General features: G+C 44.1%; 1 protein-coding gene across 5 annotated transcripts in view; it reads right to left on the reverse strand.

The window, feature by feature from the left end:
* Window positions 1-4,916: 4,916 nt before the first annotated feature.
* Window positions 4,917-25,797, reverse strand: part of RBM44 (RNA binding motif protein 44) — a 29,252-nt gene continuing 8,371 nt past the window's right edge. For 3 of the 5 annotated variants that reach the window (XM_072640596.1, XM_072640600.1, XM_072640598.1), the window contains exons 2-15: window positions 23,219-24,876; window positions 22,942-23,000; window positions 21,607-21,783; window positions 20,366-20,552; window positions 20,245-20,267; window positions 19,983-20,073; window positions 15,462-15,624; window positions 14,656-14,784; window positions 13,001-13,086; window positions 12,815-12,885; window positions 10,853-11,144; window positions 8,317-8,462; window positions 8,062-8,206; window positions 4,917-5,391 (exon numbers count right to left, since the gene is read on the reverse strand). In XM_072640596.1, the coding sequence (XP_072496697.1) occupies window positions 5,341-5,391; window positions 8,062-8,206; window positions 8,317-8,462; window positions 10,853-11,144; window positions 12,815-12,885; window positions 13,001-13,086; window positions 14,656-14,784; window positions 15,462-15,624; window positions 19,983-20,073; window positions 20,245-20,267; window positions 20,366-20,552; window positions 21,607-21,783; window positions 22,942-23,000; window positions 23,219-24,876 (3,278 nt within the window). In that variant the 3' untranslated portion in view covers window positions 4,917-5,340. Of the gene's footprint in view, window positions 5,392-6,835; window positions 6,886-8,061; window positions 8,207-8,316; window positions 8,463-10,852; window positions 11,145-12,814; window positions 12,886-13,000; window positions 13,087-14,655; window positions 14,785-15,461; window positions 15,625-19,982; window positions 20,074-20,244; window positions 20,268-20,365; window positions 20,553-21,606; window positions 21,784-22,941; window positions 23,001-23,218; window positions 24,877-25,797 lie in introns of all 5 variants that reach the window. The other 2 variants (XM_072640597.1, XM_072640599.1) reach the window with 2 other exon arrangements.

Below are 25,797 nucleotides of genomic sequence, written 5' to 3' on the forward strand. Positions count from 1 at the left end.
GGAGGGAAGGAGGGGGGGAGAGGAGGGAGAGGGCGGGACAGGGGGTGGGGGAAGCCACCGAAGGCAGCCCGGGTAGGGGCTGAAGGGGAGCCTGACAGCCCCGAGAGCCAACCACCACCACCTGGCTGGAGGGCTCGGCTGGGAGCAGCGCTAGGCAGGCCTGGCGGGGGGGCCGGGAGGCAAGTCACCTGGGCCCGCGGTGGGGGCTGGCTGCTGACCCCCCCCCCTTCCACCCAGGCCCCCGGGGCTGGGCTGGGGAAGGGGAGACTCCCACTTACTTTCCAGGGGCGTGTCTGAATTTAAAGAGGAACCTGAGTTTCCCAAAATAGCCTGGGCGGGGAGTGCGGCGCGGGACAGAACCTGCAAGGCGCGGGTCACCCCTCGGCCAAGTGGGCATCCCTTTGAGAGGCAGTCTTGGGGTTGCGATACTAGTCTGCGGTGAGGGGCGAGGGGCGGGGCTGGCACCTGGCCCGCTGGAGCAGACTCTGCCCTTTCTCTAACCCCTTTCAGGCTGAGGTGCCACCAAGGGGTGGCACTGGCCCTTCCCCAAGCCCCCAGCAGCTAGTGACGGTACCCCCCGCCCCGAATCTGTACAGATTTTGTTTTGTATTTGTCTGAGTCGCCGCCTCTTTCTTCCCCTCCCCCCAATCATGTAAGCTTCTTGGGGGCATGGGAGATTGTTGGAGGGGGGTTTGGTTGTTCCTAGGACGTGGCAGGGGCTTGATAAACGATGGTTAGTTTACTGATTGAATGCTTATTGATCTGAGTGAGGCTCCCAGGCGCCAGCTCTCTCCTGCCCTCCGGTGTGAGTGTCCAAGGTAAACTTTGGCTTTCAAAGCCCTTCAGAACCTGGCCAAGCAGTTAGTCAACATGCAGTGTTCGGTGCCTACTGTGCTAAATACTGGAGATACAAAAAGGCAAAAGGCAGCTCCTGCCCTCCAGGAGCTTACAGACTATGGAAACAGGCAAATCTACGTGTAAAACAATAATGTATGTGTATATATAAGTATGTGTATACGTAAGTATATACATATATATATGTATATATTGGTGAGAGCGTTCCCTGGCATGGGAGACAGCCAAAAGAGAATGCCCAGAAGGCCTGGGTCACTAGATCCAAGAATGCCAGAGAATAAAGTGCTAGATTGGAGAGATGATAAATGGTTCAAAAGGCAGAGTATTTTCTATTTGTTCTTGGAAGTGATAGGGAACCACTGAAGTTTAAGTTTAGCGTGCGCGCGCGCTGCGCGCGCGAGAGAGAGAGAGAGAGAGAGAGAGAGAGAGAGAGAGAGAGAGAGAGAGAGAGAGAGAGAGAGAGAGAGAGAGACATAACTGGGCCTTCAATTTAAGAAAAATCACTTTAATGGTTGAATGGAGGATGGAGTGGGAGAGACGAGGTAGGCAGCCTCCCTGGCAGCAATGAAAATACTCTAGGTATGAGGTGATGAGGGTGATGAGGGCTGTACCTGGGTCAGGTCAGGGTCAGAGGAGAGAAGGGGAGCACATTGGAGAGATGCTGCAGAGGTGAAATTGACAGGACTTGGCACCATATTGGATATGGGGGGTGACAGAGTGGGGAGCCCAGGATGACTCCTAGGTTGGGAACCTGAGGTACTTGGCAGGATGGGGTACTCTTTATAGTATTAGACAAAGTAGGAGGAAGGTTAGATGTCTACTGGACATCCAGTTCAAGATATCTGAAAGGCAGCTGAAAAGGTGAGACTGGAGGGCTGCAAAGAGTTTGGGGCCCTCTCCTACCTTTTCCAGTTTTATACCTGACTCCCTCAAACCCCTTCCTTCCACTGACTTCCTTTTAAGTCCTCCCATGAAATCCTCCACCTCTGGACATTTTCACTGGCTGGCTTCCATACTTGAAGGCTTTTTCTCCTCTGCCTCTTGGTTTCTTCTGAAAAGGAAGCTAAAACACCTTTCTTGGTGTTTCACCTTCCTCTGAGGTTACCTCCCATTCACTCTGCAGGCATCTTGTTGCTCAGTCATGGCCAACTCTGTGACTCCATGGACCATACTGTCCGTGGGGTTTTTTCTTGGTTTGCCATTTCTTTATCCAGTTCATTTTACAGATGAGGAAACCGAGGCAAACAGGGTTAAGTGACTAGCCCAGGGTCACACCAATAATAAGTGAGGCTGAACTTGAACTCAGGAAGATGGTACTCTATCCACCCAACTGCCTAACTGCCTAATTTTCTTGTACACAGTTATTTTACTTTTGTTTCTGCCTTCAGAATATTAGATTGAGGGCAGAGACCACGTTATTTTGCTTGGGTTTGGAACCCCAGTGCTTGACATATAGTAGACACTTAAGAAATGCTCGTTGACTGACCTGATGAGGGTAGTAAGCACGAGACCTAGTTGGGAGTGGCTGCCCCCAACCAGCCCCTTTTATTTGGAAGCAAAGATTATGCAGCCTGGAGAGACGTCCGAAGATCCAGACCCAGGGCTGGCATGCAGTAGGTACTAAGTGAACACTGGTGGACTGAAGACAACGGGCAAGGAGTTGACATTTCTCCCAGTGATATGCTGTTGAGTTAGTTGCTCCAGGGTATGTCTCCACTGAGTGCTAGATATCCCCTCTGCCCATTTCTCCACTTGATCCAAGTTCCCTGAGGGGAAAGGGGTCATTCCTCCTCTGTCCCTAGCACCTGTGCCGGGCAGGTACTTGATAATGGATTTTCCTCAATCGATTTTCCTGCCCTTGCAGACCCACGGCATAGGGCCCTGCACCCCCCCCCCCCCCTCCAACCTCCCCCGACTCCTGCTTTGCAAATTAAGTATCCAGCCCAGGCTTGGCCACTCCCTATCTTCGGTTGTCTTCCCCACCCCCACCCCACCTTTTAGGTAAAGAGCAGCAGTAATGAATGATCTTCCTACCGCCAGGCTCACCACCTGGCATGCATCTACCGCATGACCATCTCTGACTTCTCTTGCCTGGGCTGAGGGGAGGCACTGGATCTCTCCTGGTGTTTCCTACCCCCCTCCCCAACGCCCAGCACATCACTGTCGCATTCCTCCTCTTCTGAGGCAAACTCAGATGCAATTCTCTCCAGCTGCCCTCCGGTCCACACAAGGATGGAGCTGGACGGAATGGGACTTTGCTGACCTGCCTAAAGGCCTGCCGCCATCTGCTGGCGGCTTAGGGAACGTTCAAGATGAGGTGCCCATCCCTCCCCTTCTCATTTAGCCTGAATTGATGTTGCTAGGAAGAGATTAAAATCTGATGGAACATCTGAGTCACTGTGACAAGTCAAGTCCCCGGGGCTGATGAGCTTCCCAGGGGACTCCAAACCAAGGGAGGGCTTATTAGCCATCTGTGACCTTCACACACTGACCCCACCGAGGGGTCAAGGCTTTCTTGCCCATTCACTGCTGAAATGTAAGAAGGGATCTTGGACCACTGATATAGAGCTGGAAATAGAACTCTTTAACATGGGAAATCCTCATTTTACCAAGGAGGAAACCAAGGCCAAGAGCAGCAGTGACTTGTTCAAGAACACTCAGTGTAGACGAGATATTGCACACTAAGCCCAAGGGCCTTTCTTCAGCTGACCCCAACGGCCTCTCCTTTTAGTCTCTTACTAGGCATTCTAAGTAGCTCCAAGAGGACCATCTGAGGGGAAAAGCATCTTATACTATTCTTGGAGAGGGATGTGTGTGAGATCCACCATGTCCCTCGCACTCACTACCTGGGTATCTGTGCCCAAGGTTCAACCTTCTGGGGAATCAAACCGAGCTTGTATGGCCCTTTAAGTTCTATGATGTGAGATCTGGGAGGTCCAGCCCACTTCAAGGGTGAAACACTTGGTCATCTTCCCAAGTGGACTGTGATCTTTACTCATGTATTTATGATTGGCATTTCTTTAAAATCATGGAATCCTAGAGGTGGGTCATCTATTCCAACCTACTGCCCAACTGTGGGGAGGAAACATTAATTACAAATTGCTGTTTGAATTCCATAAGCTCATTTTGTCTACTTTTCTAAGGGACAAATGATGATGCCAAAGACAGGCAGTGTGGCCAAGTGGGTGGCCACCTGACCTCTGGGGGCCTCAGGCCACCCTCTCAAGGCCATTTCAGTTCTGTGGCTTATCTGTCCTGTAGAAGGGGGGGTGCCCAATGATGAAATCCCAGGTCTACACTCTAGACTCCCAGTTCTCCCTTCCTACTCTGACCCAGCCCCTCCTAGGAACAAATTGGTAGAATTTTGCTTTGGAACCTTGGGAACCTGTCAGTTTTCTGGCTTTCCCAGAGTCCTTCTCTTCTTGGACAGTCAGGTCAGGGTGCTCTCCTGCCGCAGTGGGAGGCCAGCCTTTCCATCTCACTGTGGAGCTTTCACCGTTCCTGCCTTCCAATCAAATAGTATTTGGGTCTCTTTGGGTCTGAATGGGAAGCCAGAAATACTTGATGACAAAACCCTCAGGAATAAATGGGTTAATGCCCTTTCTGTGCTGCTGGTGAGGGCCAATTCTTCTTTCTTCAGCTTAATTCTGATTCTCTGGTTATCAGGCAATCAGGGCAGGGTCAAAATAGTACTTTGTGCCAGAAAGAAAACTACACCTGCAAGAAAAGATGTGACTTAGTACACACTGAGAAGGATCAGTGTGTGCTTGGCCAAGACCAAGCACTTTCCAGTAGCAGAGGCCCTGACCTCTTCCTCATCACTGCTCATGGTGCGATGTCCGAAGTAGCAGAGAGGTCAAATATGGCACTCAAACCTGGCCTGCCCTTAAATTCTGAGGAGTAGCCTGAAGTCATTAGCCTAAGTCAAGTGGCTTCCAGGATTGGCAGATTTCCACACTGGCAAATGGAAGGATTTTCAGAATTTCCTTCAAAGGCTGGTAGGCTAATTTATGCTTTAATAGATTATAGTGTCCTCAGAAGTGACCGCAATACACCAAATGTGGATGACCAAGATCTAATTTTAATGCAGCAAATGCCACCGGAAAAGTAAACATAAAGCCCTTAAGTGACCACTCAACAGTGCCCCAGGGCCCCAGCTGGGGGCTCGAGGTGAAAACAAATGAATAGCCAGAGTCTCTACACTGACTGACCTGTGGCCGGTAACCAGCCTCCTTGAGCCACTGACCATTCGCGTTCTTGCTGGGATTGTTTCAGTGGCTTTTTCACCCAAAATGGGGAAGGAGCCACGGAGGCAAAGTGACCCAGATCCTCAATGAACATGTGCTCAGTCCAACTGTGCAAGAATGAAGCTGTCCCTCCCTGGCCCTCTCAGGAGCCAAGCAGAAAAGACTGCTACTGGCTGACTTTGGGCAAAGTCTCCATGAGCCCCACCTCTCCGATGGGCTTCCATAACGGGTTTATCTTCTACAACTTTCTTCTGAGGATTTTCCTGGGAGTGGAAGCTTCAATAAGGTTCTGGGGAAGGAGGGACAAAAAGGAAGAGAACAACAGTTAAAGAGAAGATTCCTGTTGCCACCATGTCCAGGGCAGGCCCAGGAGCCTGGGATGGGATGGGGGTGGGTCACACCCACCATCTGGGATGGGGTGTCACTCTTGGCCATCTCCCAAGGCTGGCTCATTCCCTGGGCTATGACTTTGGTTAACAGGAAGGCAGGAAAGCCTGATGGCTAGAAAATCTGTGCCTGGGCCCTCCTGCCAGTGGAGACAACAGGTGCTGTCCTTCCCTAGGTGGGAGCCTAACCTCCAAGCTCCTGGCTCCCCTCTCTCACTGAGCTTGTGGGACCCTCAAACCCCCCGGTCTTTTTCACAAACCACTACACCTCCCCATTTCATACTTGTCCAATTCAATTTCTTTAATCCAAATGTAAAGTCCTATTACATTTCAACTGGTTTCATGGAGTCCAGCATGCCAACCAGTCTAGGAGGCACCACAGTGCACAGAGCACCTGGTTTGGTGTTAGGAAGGTCTAATTTCAAATCCTGCCTCAGATACTGACTGGCCACGTGAGCTGGGCAGGGCAGTGAACTGCTGCCTGCCTCAGTTTCCTCATTGGTAAAATGGGGATCATCAAAGCACCTCCCTCAGAGAGCTGTTGGGAGAATCCCATGAGGTAATATTTGTACAGTGCTTAACACAATGTATAGCACACAGTAGGTACTCTATAAATGCTTGATCCCTGTCCAGTTGAATCCTGACTCTGGCTTTGTGCCATCTCTAAATGATTCAACCACCCACCCTTTGGGCAAATCTCTGATGGATGGGCCTAGATTCCCAGGCATTCTGGCAATGTGGGGAGCCCTTTGTGCCAACTGCCGAGGATCATGCCCAAGAGCAGAGGTCAAGTGACTTAACCTCCTTCCCCTGGCTGGGCATTGGGTCAGTAAGCCACTGGCTACCCTTAGGAGATTATAAAACTTGAGGACGGGCCTTTCCCAAGGGCCTCCTGTATAGCATTCAGGGCAGGTGAAGAGGCTGCCAAACCTGCATTATCTCTGAATTCTGTCGCTAAGACCAAGAAGGAAATAGCCCAACTAGGGCTTTCCTGATGCTCACAAAAGGCAGGAGCCCCTCCCCGTGCCCCAGGGGCAGAGAATGCAGCCTGTACCCTCCCCACACACCTGTGTACCCTCCCCATACACCTGCAGGTCACAGAGCAGGTCCTCCCTGCTCTGGCATCTCCACCAGAGGAGAGACCCTTTGGGTGGCACTGGCCACTCTCATCTTGGCCTCTTCTGTCTGCCTCCCCCTCCCTCTGCCCCTTTCTCTTTATCCCCATGCTGGCATCGTTCCATTTTTGAGGGGGAGGGGCTAAGCTGGCTTGTAGCTCCTCCACCATATGCCCAAATTCTCAAGAACTTACTTTGAAAATATATCAGACATCCTGCTGAGAGAGCTCACCTCATATGAAGAAATGGAGAAGTCTAATAAAATTCAACTTTGGATATTTCCTTGGAACAGAAAAAGTATTTTATCAACTAATTTTAAAAAGCAAGAACCTTATGCAGGTATAGCTATCAAGGACTTGACTTCAGGGCAATCAATGCCTCTGTTATGTACCACGCATGGGACTGTGGGCAAATCCCTTCTTCTTTCTGGACCTCATTTTACTCATCTCCAAAATGGGGGAGTGGATCAGTTCCCTTAAAAATTTATTTTAATTAAGAAAATTTTAAAAAATGTTTAACCTTCCTTTCTTTATTGTGAATTGCAAAATCTCTCTCTGTCCAGCCGCTTCCCACTGAGAAGGAAGTATACCCATTATACAAGTGAAGTCACGCAAAAAAAATTTCCATATTAGCCATGTTTAAAAAAAAAAAGAAAAAGTAAAAAAAATTTGTTTCAATGTATGCACAGACTCCATTAGTTCTTTCTCTGGAGGTGGATGGCATTTTTCCTAAGTCCTTGAATTCTCTGAGATCACTGAGTTGCTGAGAAGAGCTAAGTCATTCACAGCTGATCAACGTACAGTGTTGCTGTTACTGTGTACAATGTTCTCCTGGTTCTGCTCACTTCACTTTGCATCAGTTCACGTGAGTCTTGTCATGGTTTTTTTTCTCCTAAAAACATTCCCCTGTCATTTCTTATAGCACAATCATATTCCATCACATTTATATGCCACAATTCGTTCAGCCATTTCTCATGGATGGGCATCCTCCCTCAATTTCCAATTTTTTGCCACCACAAAAAGAACTGCTATAAATATTTTTGTACATGTAGGCCTTTTCCCTTTTAATGATCTTGTTAGGATACAGACCTAGTTGTGCCATTGATGAATCAAAAAGTATGCAGTTTTATAGCCCTTTGGGCATAGCTCCAAATTGCTCATTAGTTCACAACTCCACCAACAATGCATTAGTGTTCCAATTTTCCCACATCTCCTCCAACATCTGTCATATTAGTCAATCGGATAGGTGAGGTGGTTCCTCTGAGCTGGTGGGATATGCATTTCTCCAATCAGTAGGGATTTAGAACATGCTTTCACAATCCTGTTGGACCACCTCTTGAGGTGCTAAATTCCACTATACCAAGGTTTTTGCACCCAGCACATGCCCTGGCTTCCTGCCATATAGGCCACTGCCTTTCCAAACCAAACACCTCCACGTGTCCGGGTGTGAGTGGCTTACCTCGCAGTGCTTCTTCTCTTCCTTCTTGAATGCTGAGTTTCTCAGGACAGAGGTGGTCATCTCCACTATGGTGGTCAGGGGTAGGCCACTCAGAAAACCTTTGTTATTTGTCCTCACCTCTTGGAGGGCGTCTATGATCGTGTCTCTAGGTGGGGACAACAAAAGGAGAAACAAGATGGAGATGCCCCCAACACGCCAGTCTTTTGAATTCCTTTCCCCCAATGAGTGCAGAGTGCATGCAGGTCCTCGGGTTACCTGCTGACATCGGGGTGCAGACCTTCAAGCTTCTTCAGAAGTTTGGTGAAGCTCCCCAGGTTCAGAGCATTGGGTGGGATGTATGGAAGAGGGGTCTCAGGTACTAATTTAATAGGTTTATTCTGCTTAAAGCCTTTTTTGCCACTCTAGATAGAACATGCAAAGAAAAAGTTAAACACTTTTGTAAACAAAAGTTACAGGGTGCAAGAAAAAAACTAATGTTGAAATAAATTTAAAACTATAATAATGAAAAAATGAAAATCACATAATTGTAATTGCCAGCAAGTTTTAAGGGTTGCAAAACTCTTTACAAATATGATCTCATTTGATCCTCACAATGATTCTGGGAGGGACTTCTTATCCCCATTTTGTAGATGAAGCAACTGAGGCAGAGAAAGATGAAGTGACTCACTCAAGGTCACACAGTCTGAAGTGCTGTCCATTATTATTTATCACTTGTTACTACTGTCGCAGCCTAGTTTTCCATGGCTGGGCTGACCCAAAGGCTGATGCCAGATGCACTCTCCAATCAGGTGGATGCCTATTAGGCCCACATCTGAACTCTACAGAATGTAAGCTCTCAAGGCCCATGTGTCTGTCTCCCTCTCTCTGCCAAACAACCTCCTAAACTTCTTTCTAAAACGATTTCAAATGTTGTGAAGAATAGTATCTGAGGCTGGATCTGAACCCAGGCTTTGCTGACTCCATTGACTATACTGCCAAGCTGACTTTACATGATTGTATTAATAAATGCAGAAAAAGCTTTTAACAAAATGCAACACCCACTGGGATTAAAAAACACAGGAATCAATGGACCTTTCCTTGCTGGGCTAGATGCTGTATCATCCACAACCAAGAGTTAATATTCAATGTAATGGAGACAAACCAGGAGCTTTTGCAGGAAGACCTAGGTACAAGCAGGGATGTCTAAGATCACCATTATTATTTCATATTGTAGTAGGTGTGCTCGAGTTAATCAAGGCAAGATAAAGAAATGGAAGGAATGAGCAAATAAAATCATTCATTTTTCCAGATGCCAAGATGGTCTACTCAGAGAATCTCAGAAAGTAAACTAACAATTAAATGAAATAATTAGTAACTTCAGGAAACAGTAGGATATAAAATAAAGTTACACAAATCACTAACTTTTCTGAACCTACCAACAAAACCCAAGAAAAACTGTGAAGAGAAGTACTTACAATCACTATAAAATATGTAAAAGTGTTTGGGAGCTAAAGCCTGAGACTCACAAAGGAACTCCAGGCCACAAAGGGAGCCCTAACCCACGACTGACAGAACCAGAGATCTAAATGACTGGAGATGAATGACAAGTGCGGGATGTGCCCAGAGAATAAAAGTGACACTCCATGTATCCAGAACTGTAGCAAACTACAACAGGTGACCACACAGAGAAAAACAGGGAGAGATTCATATGGAGGAAGCACAGGTCACAAGCTGAGATGGAAACAAGGAAGCATGGGCAGGAAGGAACCAGAAGCCCCTGACCTCAGACTGTTCCACTTGGCCATCTCATCCCAACCCTCTCGTTAAGAAGAGAGATTACCTATAGGAGCAAACAAACACAGCAGCCTCTTGTTTGATAAGCCCCAAGACTGGGATGGCAACACTAACGGTTGCTTGGAAAGGAATCTGGCAGAAACTAGGTGCAGATCAGTATCTCCCACCATCTATCTACCCAGATAAGCTCTACATGGACACATGACTCAGGGAGCAGAAGCCCCAAGATCAAACTAGCTGAATGAACTGCCTCCAATACAGAAGAACAAGGGGGTATTGCCCAATATATAAGAGGATACAACCAGGCAGCTTTAGTCCAAGAACTGTGCCAAAAGATGTTCCAAGTCACTAATACACAAGTGGAAAGCAAACGAAAAACTCCATCTGATATGGTGAAGATGACAGAAATGGTTGATGGCAAGTGTTTAAGAGGTAGGGAAACCAGGAGCCCTAGGGCACTTCTGATGGGTCTGGACATTCTAGAAAGTGATTTGGAGCTAAGCCCCCAAAGACAGTGAGCTGTGCACAAACTAGACCCATGAGTGGGGCAAAGCACCTCATGTACAAAACTCCAGTGGGGGATGGCTGAACCAATTATGGCTGAAAATGTGATGGGATATGGTGATGCCTTAAGAAATAACAAAAGAGATGATTTCAAGGAAACTTGGGAAGATGGATGAGGGCAATGCAGAGTGATGGGGCAGGGCCAGAAGGGTGAGACACACAATGGCACCAACACTTGGGTGACAAAGATTCTGGAGGAGGGTCTGAAGGGGATGAATACAAGGCCCTGCAAACCTCCAGGAGCACCAAGGGAGAGAGGCACCATGGGCATCCTGCTCCTGGAGGGGTCACTTGCTGTGAGTGCAGATTTGCTTACTCTGATATTCAGGTGGATGCTGCAGCCTTTCTGCCATCATTCTTTTTTCAGCATTATCTTTGCAGCTGATGAGGTCCTCCAGGTGGCATTACACAGCCTGAGTCCCACCCCAGAGAAAAGTCACCACCAGGCACTCACCCTCTGGTCTACTGAAAGATAAACATTTTCCTGCTTGGGTGCAGGAGGCCTCAGTCCATGAGCAGGTAACTTGGCAGGCACTGGGGTTGAGCTGGAGCCTTTACCATCCACTGTCTTCTCCAAATCACTGAGGGCAAGACAGTTTTCATTCCTGAAGGACAGGGGCAGGGCATTTTCTACAGGGGTTTTGACCAGACGCACATTGACTGATTTCCCATTGATTTCTTTCCCATTCATTTCTTCAACAGCCATTCTTGCTTTGTTAGCTTTTTTAAAAACAAGAGATGCATACCTGAAACACAAGGGGGACAGAATGTCTTAAAGACAGAAAATAAGGTGTGAGTGTGTGAACGTGTAAGTGTAAGTGTGTGTGTGTGTGTGTGTGTGTGTGTGTGTGTGTGTATGAAGGATATATTATATTTCATTTTAAACATAAGTCAACTCACCAGCTTACCAAATTATGAAGATTTGTTTAAAACTAACAATTTTTGAACATTTGTACTGATTAAGAATTGGTTAAAAGTTACAATTCTACTCTCGTTAACTCCGTACTTATGAGGGTGCTGCCTTGGCCACGCTGGCTGACTGACATTTTTCATCTCTACTTGCCCACGTATGTTCCTAACATTTAGAGCTTGCAGAGGCATTTGAGACCCTCTAAGTGAACCCACTGATTTAAAAAGGAGGACATCAAAGTTCAAGAAAGTGAAGGGACATGAGTCAAGTTCAGTCAAGTTCAGACAAGTTGGCGCAGCCCCTGACCTTGACCAGTCAGGTCTTGATTCTCAAGCCAATGCTCTTCCCCTGGCTCACCACGTCTGTGGAGATCTCAAAATTTCACCTGTTCTCCCTGGCTTAACAAAACACAGAAAACAGCATTTTATATAGAATCACAGGGTTCTTATTTAGAGCTAAGAGGAATCTCAGAGGTCATCTAGTTCAACCCCCTTTGTTTTACAAGGAAGGAAACTGAGGCCTCCCTGGGAGGAAAGGAGGCTTGCCCAAGGTCACATCTGCATTACATGGCAGTCCCAAGGTTCGCATGAAGTTTCTGTCTCTCAATGGGCATATGTACACTGTTATTCATTCCACAAGCATCTGAGTGCCTGCTAAGTTTTAGACGTGGGGCTACGGAGACAGAAATGAAATGGTCCCTGCCTTCAAGAAGCTCATATGGATAAAAATATATTTCAACACAGAACAAACAAAACTCCTCTAAGAGCCCAGGGTAGAGTACGGGGACCCTAGGTTCTCAAAGGTCGCATCAGGGGGCCAAAGAGTCTGGCCCTGGCCAACCCTGTTTCTGCTTCCCAAGGATTAGTCCAGCCAAGCAGAGAGGCTTCTCATCAGAAGGCCAGGCACTCGGTGACAGTTTTTGGCTATGGTCATCCATTCTGGTCCTTGGTTTTACAGAACCCCTGTTTTTAGAACATCATAAACCCTAAATGACAGATGTTTGTCTATGACCAGTAAGTCCTACCAATCTTGGCATCCTTGCTGTGAAAAAAAAAACCCAACCCCAAAACCCAAATAACCCAAAACAGGAGGAATTTGACAAAGGATGAGGGATGTAATAAGCAGTATTGTCTTAGACAGCAAAAAGCAGCAGTGGAGGGTTTAACTAATTGAGAGAAAGCCTGACAAGACTCCATAAAGTCAAGTCACTCCAAGGATGCTGAAGGACGACAAACACCTGAAAAGTGGACAGGCTCTCTAAACATGACCCCTTTGTTCTCACCATCAAGGACTTGGATCCCTGCATCATAGTCCTTGAGACATTTTAAAAGAAATTTGAAAATATCCCAAAAGAGAACAAAAATGGAAAAGCAGTTGAATTGGACCAAATGTCAACACACAGTTGTGAAGTTACTGAGGAATGATGGGTCAGGTATCAGAAGGAGGGAAGACACGACAAAACCTCAAACCAAGAACAGAACTCCTTCATACTGAACACATATTTACCTGTAGTTGTGAGAAGTGCAAATAGAAACTTCAGAAACTTGATACTTCTGGAAGTGAGACATGAGATCAGTCTAAAAAGAAAAAGACACAGGACAGTTTATTAAAGTTCCCCAGCCCCCTTCCAACAAACTCAAGTGCAGCAACTGTAAAATGACAATCTCTAGAGGCAGCCTGGGGCCTCAGTACCTCAGACACTGAAGGGCACAAGCTACCGACATGAATGAGATAGCCTTTGTTTGGCTCCCTCCGGGAAAGTTCCCCAATCTTCTTCTCTGAGTGAGGAAAAAACAAGATGATTATTTAAATTTAACAAGCCTTCCAAAGTTTACAAAGTAAAGGAAAGTCCATTTCAATGCAAATCTTAACATTTCATCCAAAAAAGTACAGGTTGCCAGTGACTACAATGGGCCCTTGTCTTAAAGACTCTGGGAGATGGGCTGCCAGTCCAAGCCCTGCTGGGGAATTAACATGAACTCGAGTCCTTGGCTAGAGCATCAAAGGTGAGTTCACATGGATGCCGCCTGCAGGCCAGAGACTGACCACATGTTCACGTCATTTATGTGGTCCTGCACTGTGGCTGATTTTGTGAAACATTTCTTGGTGATGTTTTCATCTACTTCTAGCTGCACTAGGCGTTTTGTGGGTGCACTCTGCATACACACCCTGACTCCCAGCCTGTGCCTGCTACTTCTGCTCCTATTTTATTAAAAAATGTGTGGGAGTGACAGTCTCAAAGGACTAATGATGAAACCTGCCTCCACCTTCAGAGACAGAACTGATATTGTTACAGTACAGACTGAAGTAGACTTTCTTCACTTTCTTTCACCCTTTTTCTTTTATTCAAGTCTTTCTGTATAAAATGACTAATATGGAAACATTTTATATGATAGCACATGCATAATCTACATCTGATTGCTTACCAACTCAGGGAGGGGAAGGAGGGAGAAAGGGAGGGAGGGATAGAATTTGGAACTCGAAATGTTTAAAAAAATGTTTAAAATTGATTTAACATGTGATTGAGGGAAAAAATAAAATACATTTTAAAAAAGTGCATGTGAGCAAAGCTACAGAGTAAACTTCAGACTTGACATTAAGCCCCTTGTTCATGCAAAGACCCTGCAGGGTCCTCACTAGAGGCCACTGAATAGATAACAGTAACCAAAGCCCTTTCCAGCCATCAATGGCAGGAGTCATGGGTGGCCTAATCTGCTGACCTGTGTCACGGACAATGTCCTCTACAGGAAGGAAGGTTCTACTCTGGGCCAAGAGGATTGTGAAGCCCCAGCACGGGGCTCAGGACCACTCAAGAAAGCTTAGCCCATCAATCCCCACAAGGAAAACCACCTCCCCAAGTACCTGAGGGATGTATAACACCCTGATAAAGTACCATGCATGGAGGCGGGGAGGGGCAGCTTGTTGTCTGCATCCATCAGCACACACGTCCTCAACACTCTCACAAGGACACTAAGTGTCTGCTATAGCAGCCTTCTTCAGAATCCACCAACTCCAAAGGATAACAATCTGTAGCTGGTCCAAGAGATGGTAGAGCCCTGTACAAGGCTTAAGTGAGGCCTCATGTCCAAGTATGGACATTGAGCAGTTGCCTCTTTCCCTAGTGGGATAAAGACGGGGCCTGGCTGAGACCCAGCAAGTGGGAGAAATGATAAAGCTATCGACTGGGGATGGCCCTGGTGTCTGAAGGGGGCCCACACTGATAGCGCAGGATGTGAAGCCAAAGGATGGACACTTACATGCCAATATCCTTCTTTGAGCTGCCCCTCCCCTAGCCTGATAAAAGCTACAGTCAAGTTTCTTGACCAGTTGAGGCCAGGAGGACCCACCTGGGGTGAATTCAGGGTTCCATTTGTCTTTCTCTGTTTGACTTTTTGGTATTTCTGAGCAGTCAGTTCCAGAAAGGTTTTCTTTAGCATCAAACCAGGCTTCACTTATTTCCTGAGATTTTGTGTAGCCTAGAAAATCAAAAGTACTCTAGTGACCCCTCCCCTCAACTGCAGTCATCAGCTAGGCTGGTCCCCTGGGCACAGGCAAACTCAGTTCAATCTGGCTCTAAAAATAGCTCTTCTCAAATCCCAAGAACCGAGTGCATCCTTCATCACAAATTCGGGAGTTGTGTGTACCCCAAATTATTTCTAACACCCTGGACAAAGTCTTTCTATATTCTATAAGTTGCTTCTAAGAAAATGACAAAAAGGTGGGATATTTACCTTTTGCAGTAGAAAATTGCTGAGTCATGATGAGAACTTGCCAAGTGCGGGAAGGAGGGGGGGGAACTGGAACAGCAATTTCATCCATGTCATAGTGCAGACTGACAACTCAGTCTCAAGGTAGGACAGGGTAGAAGGCGCAGGGAAGGCAACAGGCATTTACTGTGGGCTGGGCCCTAGGCCAGGCGCTTTACAAAGAGTATCTCACCTAACCCTTATAACCTCCCTGTTGGAGATTGGGGTTATTATTGTTTTTGACAGTTGAAGAAACTGAGGCAAAGAGAAGTTAGGGGAATGGCCCAGGGTCACAGAGCCAGGAAGGGTCTCAGGACCATCTGATACAGGCCAAGTGCTTCATGAGCTGAGCTACCAGCCACCAGTATAGAAAAAGGAGGGAGCTGAATTAGAACAGTAACCCTGACCTTCACGCCTTGTTTCCTGGCAATCGTATGCTGGGCTTGGACATGGACCTCCGTCATCCAGTTTCAGATTTCTGATGCCGACATTCAGATCCTGGGTCTTTCTGCTTTCATTCTTAGGGGTGATGTCTAGTTTAGGATGACAATTCTCAGATGCATGAGCACTCTAAAGAGAAATCAGGTAGGGTGATTCACTAGGGGCCATTTTTGATTAAAACATACAAATTATTTAAGTGTCCTCCAAGTTACCAAATGTTTACATGAGCAATCTGTGACAGTATTCGACAGCAGCTCATTAGCTGCTATTGCAGACAGCTCTAGTCAAGGCTCTTGACCTTCCCCTTCCTCTTCTCATGGGCATCCTGCTCATGGGTCACTCATCTCCCACCAGACCAGTGCTGGGCAGCTACAACTTCCAAAGCAGCGGCCCCCTGCTCCCAGGTGTGGCCTGGAGACCATCCCTTTCCCTCCCACCCCCAATTGTGCAACATTTTGTTCTTAAACTCTGGTTGAGTGTGCTCCTCATGTGTGACTGTATATTACAGCAATCAGGGCTGTCCCATACAGGACTGCCTGTAGGCCTCATGTGACAGGTACAGCTACATCTGAGCTTAGTATTACTTTCCCTAGTGCTTGGCACAGGGTCCTGCACGAAGGACGCCCTCAAGGTTTTCTTTGTATGAATGTTTTTCGATTTTGTGCCTTAGCAGAGGGAGCAGAAGTGGGGGTGTGGTGAGGAGAAGCACAAGGCTCTCACTCAGAATGAGCAAGGACATGCCTCTGGTCCTGTCCTCACTGGGGCCTTCCTGCCCACTGTTGCCTAAAGAGCCACTTACTATACTCCTGATATGCTGGTCCTACCAGAACCTCCAACACAATGTGGCCAACACAGAAGTCCTTTTCTTGTTCCCTGGGACCTCCCTGTTTCTAGTGAGGGTCTATCTTTCCCCTGCCCCTACATGCAGGCAGGAGAGGAGGAGGAAACAGTGCTGTGGACTGTAAAACATCCTTCAAAAGGGCATGATTATAAATTGATGCATGAAGGTCTTGTCTGAGCTCTCCTCCAAACCCTTCCAAATATCTTTTTAAAAATGACCCTGAAAAAATTCTAGAGCAGCACAACTCACAAAAAGACAGAGCCCAGGACTGCCTAGAAGGTCTGTCACACCTGAGTGAGAGTGGAATGTCTTCCAGTGCATACCATGCAGCACAACCCTAGCCCCAGCAAACCAGAAGAAATCCTCAGGAGCCACAGAATCAACCTTAGTGGCAGCTGCTTCTGGAGCTCTCAGCCCACAGACAGTAAGGAGGTTGAACAACAGGTCAGAAGGAGATTACAGAGGTCTTTTTGCTTGCACTGGGGCAGGACTCTGTTGCTTTGACCATACTCGGATCAGCTTGTAGCTGCAGTGGAACACGGACCCTCCTCACAGTTCCAGGGCAGAAAAGAGTACTTGTGGTTACTCACAGATCACAGCACAGGTCAGGGAGAGCAGTAAACACCTCTCCTTAGATCATACCACCTTAGAAGAACTGAAAACTTACAAGTCCCTAGAAGCACCTCTGAAAAATGTTGTACAAAATCCCTGAAGCTTGGAGACAGTGCACCTTGCATTCTGGAAGCAGAGCTTTACTTTAACAAAGCGTTAAAAAGTCAAATAATAGCCTGGGAAAATGAGCAAACAACAGAAAAAATTCTGACCATGGAAAGTTACTATAGTGACAAGGCAGATCAACACACGCACTCAGAAGAAGACAATAAAGTCAAAGCTCCTCCATCCAAAGCCTCCAAGAAAAAATGTAAATTGGCCTCAGGCCATGGAAGCTCTCAAAAAGGATTCTGAAAATCCAATAAGAGAGGCAGAGGAAAAATTGGGAAGAGAAATGAGAGTGATGCAAGAAAATCATGAAAAAATGAGTCAATATCCTCAGTAAAGGACACCAAAAAATTCTGATCAAAGTAACACCTTAAAAAACAGACTAGGTCAAATGGTAAAAGAGGTCCAAAAAGCCAATGAGAAGAATGCCTTAAAAAGCAGATCTGGCCAAATGGAAAAGAAGGTCCAAAAATTCACTGAAGAAACTAATTCCTTAAAAATTATAATGAAGCAAATGGAAGCCAATGATTTTATAAGGAATCAAGAAACAATAAAACAAAACCAAAAGAATGAAAAAAATGGAAGATAATGTGAAGTATCTCACTGGAAAAACAACTGATCTGGAAAATAGATCCAGGACAGACAATTTAAAAATTATGGGACTACCTGAAAGCCATGATCAAGAAAAGAGCCTAGACATCATCTTTCAAAAAAGTATCAAGAAAAACTGATAATCTAGAACTAGAAGGTTAAATAGAAATTGAAAGACTCCACCAACAGCCTCTTGAAAGAAAACTCCCAGGAATATTATAGCTAAATTCCAAAGTTCATAGGTCAAGGAGAAAATACTGCAAGCAACCAGAAAGAAACAATTCACAAGCATCATGGAGCCACAATCAGGAAAACACAAGATTTAGTAGCTTCTTCATTAAAGGACTGGAGGGCTTGGAATATGATATTCCAGAGGTCAAAGGAGCCAGGACTACAACCAAGAATCACCTACCCAGCAAAACTGAGTATAATACTTCAGGGGGAAAAATGTTCATTCAATGAAATAGAGGACTTTCAAGCCTTCTTCAAAAGGTCAGAGCTGAATAGAAAATATAACTTTCAAACACAAGAATCAAGAGAAGCATAAAAAGATAAACAGGAAAGAGACTTAATAAGGTTAAACTGTTTATATTCCTACATGGGAAGGTGACATTTGTAACTCATAAGACCTTTTTCATTATTAAGGCAGTTAGAAGGAGTACATATAGACAGACACACAGGTGTGAGTTGAATATGAAGGGATGATATCTAAAAAATAAAATTAAGGGATTAGAGAGAGGAATATACTAGGAGAAGGAGGAAGGGAGAGGTAGGATAGGATAAATTATCTCACATAAAAGAGGCAAGAAAAGGCTTTTACAGTGGAGGGGGAAGAGAGGAGAGGTGAGGGGGAATGAGTGAAACTTACATTCATCAGATTTGGCTCCAAGAAGGAATAACAAACTCAACTGGGTATAGAAATCTATCTTACCCTACAGGTAAGTAAGGTGAGGGGAAGAGGATAAGAGAAGGGAGGGTGATAGAAAGGAGGGCTGATTGGGGTGCGGTAGTCAGAAGCAAAACACTTTTGAGGAGGGACGGAGTAAAAGGAGAGAGAAAATAAATGGGGAGGATTGAATGGAGTGAAATTCAGTTAGCAATATTAACTGTGAAAAAAATTTTGAAATAAGTTTTTCTGATAATGGCCTCATTTCTCAAACATATAGAGAACTGAGTCACATTTATAAAAATAAGAGTCATTCCCCAATTGATAAATGATCAAAAGATATGATCAGTTTTCAGATGAAGTAATTAAAGCTACCTATAGACATATAAAAAATACTCTTAACTCATGACTGATTGGAGAAATGCAAATTAAAACAATTCCGAAGCACCTACACCACATTCCTATTAGAGTGGCTAATAGTATAGAAAAGGTAAGTGGCAAATATTATTAATAGTAATAAGAGAATATGGGGAAAATGAGATTTTAATGCATTGTTGGTGGAGTTGTGAACTGAAATACAACCATTCTGTAGAGCAATTAGAAACTATGCCCAAGGGCTATAAAACCAGGCATACCCTTTCAGCTAGCAATACAACTACTAGGTTGGTATCCCAAAAGATATAAAAACCAAAAAGGAAAAGGACCTATATGTACAAAAATATTTGTAACAGCTCTTTTCTGGGGGTAAAGAATTAGAAGCTGAGGGAATGCCTATCAATTAGGGAATGGCTGAACAAGCTGTGGTATGTGATAATGATGAAATACTATTCTATTGTACTACAAGGAATCATGAGCAGGATGATCTCAGAAAAACCTGGAAAGATTTGCATGGGTTGATATGAAGTGAAATGTACTGCGTATAGCATAACAGCAAATATCATAAATTATCAGTTGTGAATGAATTGGTTATTCTCAGCAATGCAATGATCCATCATAAAAAATGTTATCTATCCTCAGAGAAAAGAACTGAATATAGGTTGAAGCATACTTTTTCAACTTTATTTTTCTTGAGTTTTTCGTCTATGTTTTCTTTCACAACATGATTATTATGAATATGTTTTGCATGACTACACATGTATAAACTAAAAAAATACTAATAATGGATTCTTTCAAGGCCAGGCAGGCATGTTTATTTTCACTCTATCACTGGGATGTGTTTGAATTGGGGGAAACCACCTAGGACTTATGTCTTACTTTATACCTGAGGAAACTCAGGCCTGAAGGGACAAGGGACTTGTTTGGGCCACACAGAAGTAGCTACTTAACTGCAGTGGGGTCTGTCACATGGCCAAGTCAGGGAAAGGAACAAGACTGAACTGGGTGATGTTGTGTCATAAATAACCAAGAATTGCCACTGTGGAGGGACTGAATTCCCGCTCCCAACCTGACCTGAGAAAGGGTCCTTTTCAGGTTGGTAGCACTGGGGTCAACGTTATGTACACCAAGAACATTGATGACGGCCGAGTTGGGTCCTGAAAGACTGGAATAAAAGGTACCCAGATTAATCTAGTGTACAAAGAGGACATATCAGAATAAAGATAACATTTGTGCGCAAGACCCAAGTGTAGAATACACACAGGGCAAAACAATTAGAACGCTTATTGTCAGAGCTGGCTGATGCTTAACGGAATTAGGAAAAAACGTAACTTACATATGACAGTCTTCTTTCATTATCTGGAGAGAGGAAGAGAGAGAGGGAAGGAGAAATCCATTAAAACATGAATATATTCTGTAGAAAATGTAAAAACAACTCTCATTACTTAAACACATACCTTGGAAGGGATAAAAGTGGAAAAGAAAGACGACAATTTGGACTCCACAGACAGGGGAGGCAATTCATCCAATGGTATTCCCTTTATGATTTTGTCTCTCATGCTCAAATATTTAAATTTCAGATCTCCAAAAAGGGACAGTAATGTAGATCCTAATTCTGTTTTAGCAAAATCACTTGCAAAATTCCTGTTAATCAGTAAAAAGTAGGTGAACACGTACCCCTTACACCTTGTGCTTTACATACATACGCTTATTACTACCGTGCAGAAAACTGATTATTTCTTTCTTATATTAATAACCAATTATTGAATTAGGACTAAGGCTTCCCCCCTTTTATTTCCTCCTTCTCTGTAGGATAGTCAGTCAGCCTCTGAAGGGCAGGACTGACAAAGAGATGAAATGCACCTGCTGGGAAAACTGAGATCTGATCAAAAGGTAAAGAAATTCTGGTCTGGTGAAACCCAGTCCATTCATTGTGTTTTAGTCAGCCAGGTGTGAGCTGAGGTGGTTCTCCTGTTGTCTAGGCTGCTCTAGGTAGGGATAGTCTGGAGAAGAGGCAAGTCTCTTTGTCTAAGACTGAGTGCTCAGACCCCCCAGCTCCTCATTAGAATAATCCAACCTCTCATCATAATATTCAATCTCTCATTACTTGTTAACCAGAGTTAATTTCCGCCCTCAGGAATATCCACTCTTCCAAGGGCATATGAATGTTGAGTGGGTTCCATTAGAGTTCTTTGGCATTTGAGAGTGCTACTGGCTCCTTTTATTAATTATCCACTGGCATAATTACTACAATTACTAATTACCCAGACACTATCTCTCTCAAACTTTTTACATGTCACATTATACAAACGGACATAGGTTGATATCTATTAGGATTAAATAAAGTTTTCAGAAGAATAATGACATAACTAATGTAATTACTTCTCTAGGGCCACCACTTGGGAAGATGGAAGATGAGGAAGTCCATTCCCAGCAGGAGTCCTTGAGGGAGCTGGCAATGACCAATTCGTTCCCATCACCCAGGAGGAGCAGGCATTTAAAGGGCACACTTGCTCTGGGGCCAGTCACCTCACCCAGACTAGCACAATTCCTATGGTACTCCACCCCCTCCAAGTATAACAAAACATTTTTAGACATCAGACTAAGATTCATAATTATTAATTTTGTAATATGCAAATAATTGATTTTTCTGATGTGTTTCAGATAGATAATATTTTAAAAAGCAATCAATACATGCCTAGTAAAGCTCTCCTTTTCTTCCATTATAAGTCTGTAAATTTTCCAACAATGCTGATGACACATCTGATAATGGGCCTTTAAAAGCAGCAACTCTGCTTTTACAGCTCTCTGTAATGTTTTCTGACAACATGTGGAAGAAAAATTCTTCTCTGTTTCCTTAGAAGGTTGAAATTGGCTTGAAAACAAAGAGCAGGATCAGGTTACAACTATCTACTTAATATTAAGAGCAATTTGTTTTCTAGATTTTCATCTTAAATTAGTTTCTACAAGTGTTTGAGAATTTGTACTCACAACATTTCTAGGAAATAATTTGGGGTTTAAAGATAAATCTATTATTTGTAAAAATAAAGGAAACAGCTTAATAAATCACACTTTTTCTAAGTTTCTAAGTATTATAGTAAGGGTTTTTCATTTACCTGCTAGAGAAAGCAGGTGAGGTAGGTAGAATCTAAGTTATATGTATATGAACAAAGTAATTTTTCAAAGTAATAAATGGATATGATTGCTGTTACTGTAAAATTTACAATTACAACCTTGAAAAGTTAAGGTACTGAATTCACCTATTAAATGGAAGACTGTGACAATATGGTTTAGACAGAGAACCCAACAATTTTCTGCTTAAAAGAAACACAATTAACATACTGATATCCATGCCAGTTTAAAGTGAAGGGCTAGCATGCAATCCCATCATGTCTCAGTTGCATGTAAAAACAAATAAACCATAAGTTGTGATCATGTTTTCAGATGAGGCAACAAAAATTACATGCTCTTAAGGAAGACAGGGAAACTGCATTACACTTAAAAACATCAGAGATGGTGAGATATCAGTTCTGTGTATGCAGACACACACATATACATACATACCTACCTATCTATCTATACATATACACACATGCATGGTATCTATCTATCTATACATATACACATATGCATGGCCAAATGAAATGGCAGCTGAACATTTAAAAGAAAAGCAGCAGAGAGAGGGTGGACAAGAGAAGGAGTTGGGCAGACCAGGTGATAAAACAGAAGGAAGGGCTATTAGAGGAGATTGCAGAATACTCACAGAGATGTTAAAAATGTCTAATGCCTTGCACATATTAGGTGCTTAATAAATTTCAAATCTGAATTTTTTGAAGAAACTATATAATATCTGTGGAGGGCTATTTGGACATGTCTAAAGAGTAGGGTTGGAAACATAACTTCTTACTGTTCCTTTGGCCATTTCATTCTATTAAAATGATGTTCGCTGGGCAGACATAATCTAATTCTGACTTTTCACATGCTTGTTATTTACAACTGATTGTAAAAGCATTATATAAATCACACGACATACCTCTCAGGATTTTTCTTTAAGTCTTTGATGTCTAATTTATTTTTCAATTCCGAGCAATCCTGAAAACATTTTGACAAATAATTAAAAACTTTCAGCAATGGAAATCAAGATGCCACACAAGTAGATTACCAGGAACTCCCTATTTGTATACCAAATATAGACACTTAAGAGCTTTTTCAATAAATCCCATCACTCACATTTTTTGTTGGAATAGTGAGGGGAGGAATCTAGGGGAAGCTTTACTGGAGGCAAAAACAAAAAAAAATCCTGATATTACCTTAATTAATAAACTGTCATTAGCTTTTGAATTTTCAACTGGGAGAGACTTTTCTAGGCCTTTGGGCAAAATCCCTTGCAAACGACTCTCTTCCTCTGCCCACTCCTGCAGACAGGACCAGTCTGTGTTGCAGGCAACGCTTCTTGGCTTTTCATCTGGCCACCCATTGGGTCGTGTTTTGTTCATCATGGTTATTTCTGTATTGCTTGACCTAGAGATCACTGACGACCTTGCGCTTGTGGCCCTGCTCGTGGTGAAACAGGCCCTAAAATCAGAGCTGGCATCAACTGTCTGGTTAACTGTAACAAGACAATCATGGGCTTCATCCATCAAGTGCTTAGGGTACTTGGGTTCCACATTGGTAAGGTGTGCTTTGTTCATGATGCCACCACTGGCCACTTTTGTAGGGCTATTTTCTTCTATCAAATGACTCTCTTTGGCCAAAACTTTTGGCATAGTCATGGGAAAATCTAAGCCTGGCTTGGTGGTGCTCTGTATAAATTTATAACATGACTGGTCATAAGCAGAAACATGTGATTCATCAACAATGAAAGTTGCAGAACTCTGAAAACATTTGCTGGGCTGCCGTGATACTGCTGAAACTCTTTCCAGGAATGAACTAGGGTTTTCCATACTCTTCATCAGAATGTTGTTCTCACCTGCTTCCCCACAGACATCTTTCTTTTCAGTCATCTGAAACTTCCTTTTGTCAGGAGAAATACTGGCTTTTAGTGTCTTCTGAGGTTTCTCTAGACTGCTTAATAATTGAGAAGTCTGATTGTAGGCAGTGTCCTCTTTTGCAACATCACCCATCTGTATAATGTCATCAAATAAACTCTGGTTTGTGAGACTAGTCTCTTGTTCTCGGCACCTCCAGTACTTCTGATTGCGATACTCTGCTAGAGACAGGTAATCATGAAGCTTGGGTACCTCGGCCATATCTTCTTCTTGTGTACGAATGTGAGTTGATTCAAAGGAGAAAAAGGTACCACCTTCCAATTTCTTCACATGATTCTCTTCCAGACCATTAGCACACTTAATTTCATCATCTGAATTTCCCAACTCTACAACTTCAGAATTAGGAGTACATAGTGTCTTTATTTGGTCAAAATCTAAATGGTAACCAGAGTCATCTTGCTCTTCAGAACTGTGATATTCCTGCTGGGAATCTTCATCCAGATCACACTTCTGAATATCACTATCAATCATCTCCTTGTAATCACCATCTATGTTTCTGCATATATCTTCTAAAACACTAGAATCTTTGTTTTGATCTTTCAATATATCAAAAAATCGTTCTTCTTTTTGCATTTTGAGATCTGTCTCTGAACTTAGATATGTAAAATGTTCTTTCAATTTAGAATCTGAGTCTGAGATATTGATGGAATAGGTATCATTCAAGAGAGCATAATCAACTATGCCTGAGAACTCACTTGACTGATAGGGAGCTCTCCCAAGAGAGGCTGGGGGGTTCCCTGAGGAGAGCTCAGACACTTCTTCTTTGTCTAAGAGACTCATGTCGTCTTTATCCATTTGCTCCAATGCCAAGAAGTTGCAGTGATCACGAGAAATAGTCAATAGACTTTCACCACTGACGTTTTCATCACAATAATGAGAGGCCAGGAAGAAATGTCTTCTCTTGGGACTTGACAGCTCGTCTGAAAGCAAAAGAAGCACAGGGTAAAAATGTGCCTTTTGACACGATTCTCCACCAATATGTAGGTAGGCTCTGGGGCCCCAGTCCATCTCTCGAAACCACTGGTGGTAGAGAAATTGTTTTCTGACATCCAGCCTCAATCTGCATCTCTTTAATGCCAATTCACCATTCCCAAATCTGCCCTCTGGGGCCACACAGAACAGGGTCAATTCCTCTCCTACAAGGGGATCCTTTGGGTACTTGAAACCATCTCTTAGGCTTCAGCCTTGGCCCTTTATGCCCCCACTCTACCCCAAGCTTTCTCTTCCCCAGTTACTTCTGTGGTCCATCCCCTAGCCTCCTTAACTCAAATCCATATAATAAAAAAAAAAATGGAGAGATGGAGGGGATCACTGTATTACCAGACCTCAGTCTATATTATGAAGCCATAATCATCCAGACTATCTAGTACTGGGTAAACAATAGGACAGATCTGCATTTATACTTTTTACCACCTGGCTCACATTGGCTTTCCCAGCAGATTAGTCCTGAGTCTCCTTTACCCATGCTCTGGGCCTTTCTGCTGCTCCTCACATGGGATGGTAGATCTCTAGACCAGGTGAGAAGATACTCCCTCCTCACCTCCAATTCTCAGAATCCATCATTTCTCTCAATTCTGATACTACTTTTGGCATATGGTCTTTCCCTATCTGCATGATATGACCGTGCATTGATTCTGTCTATCCTCATGTATGGACAAGCTACTTCCCCCAATACAGTGTAACTTTCTTGGGGGAAGGAATATTTTTATTTTTGCCTTAGTATCTGCTGCATCCAGCACAGTGCTTGGCCTAGAGCAGCAGTACTTATAAAATGCTTAGACAAGGAAGACTCAGGATCCAATGAACTTGTGAGTCTAGTATTTGATAACAAGGACTCTCTA

The sequence above is a fragment of the Notamacropus eugenii genome, chromosome 2, assembly GCF_028372415.1.
Source record: "Notamacropus eugenii isolate mMacEug1 chromosome 2, mMacEug1.pri_v2, whole genome shotgun sequence".
Taxonomy (NCBI): domain Eukaryota; kingdom Metazoa; phylum Chordata; class Mammalia; order Diprotodontia; family Macropodidae; genus Notamacropus; species Notamacropus eugenii.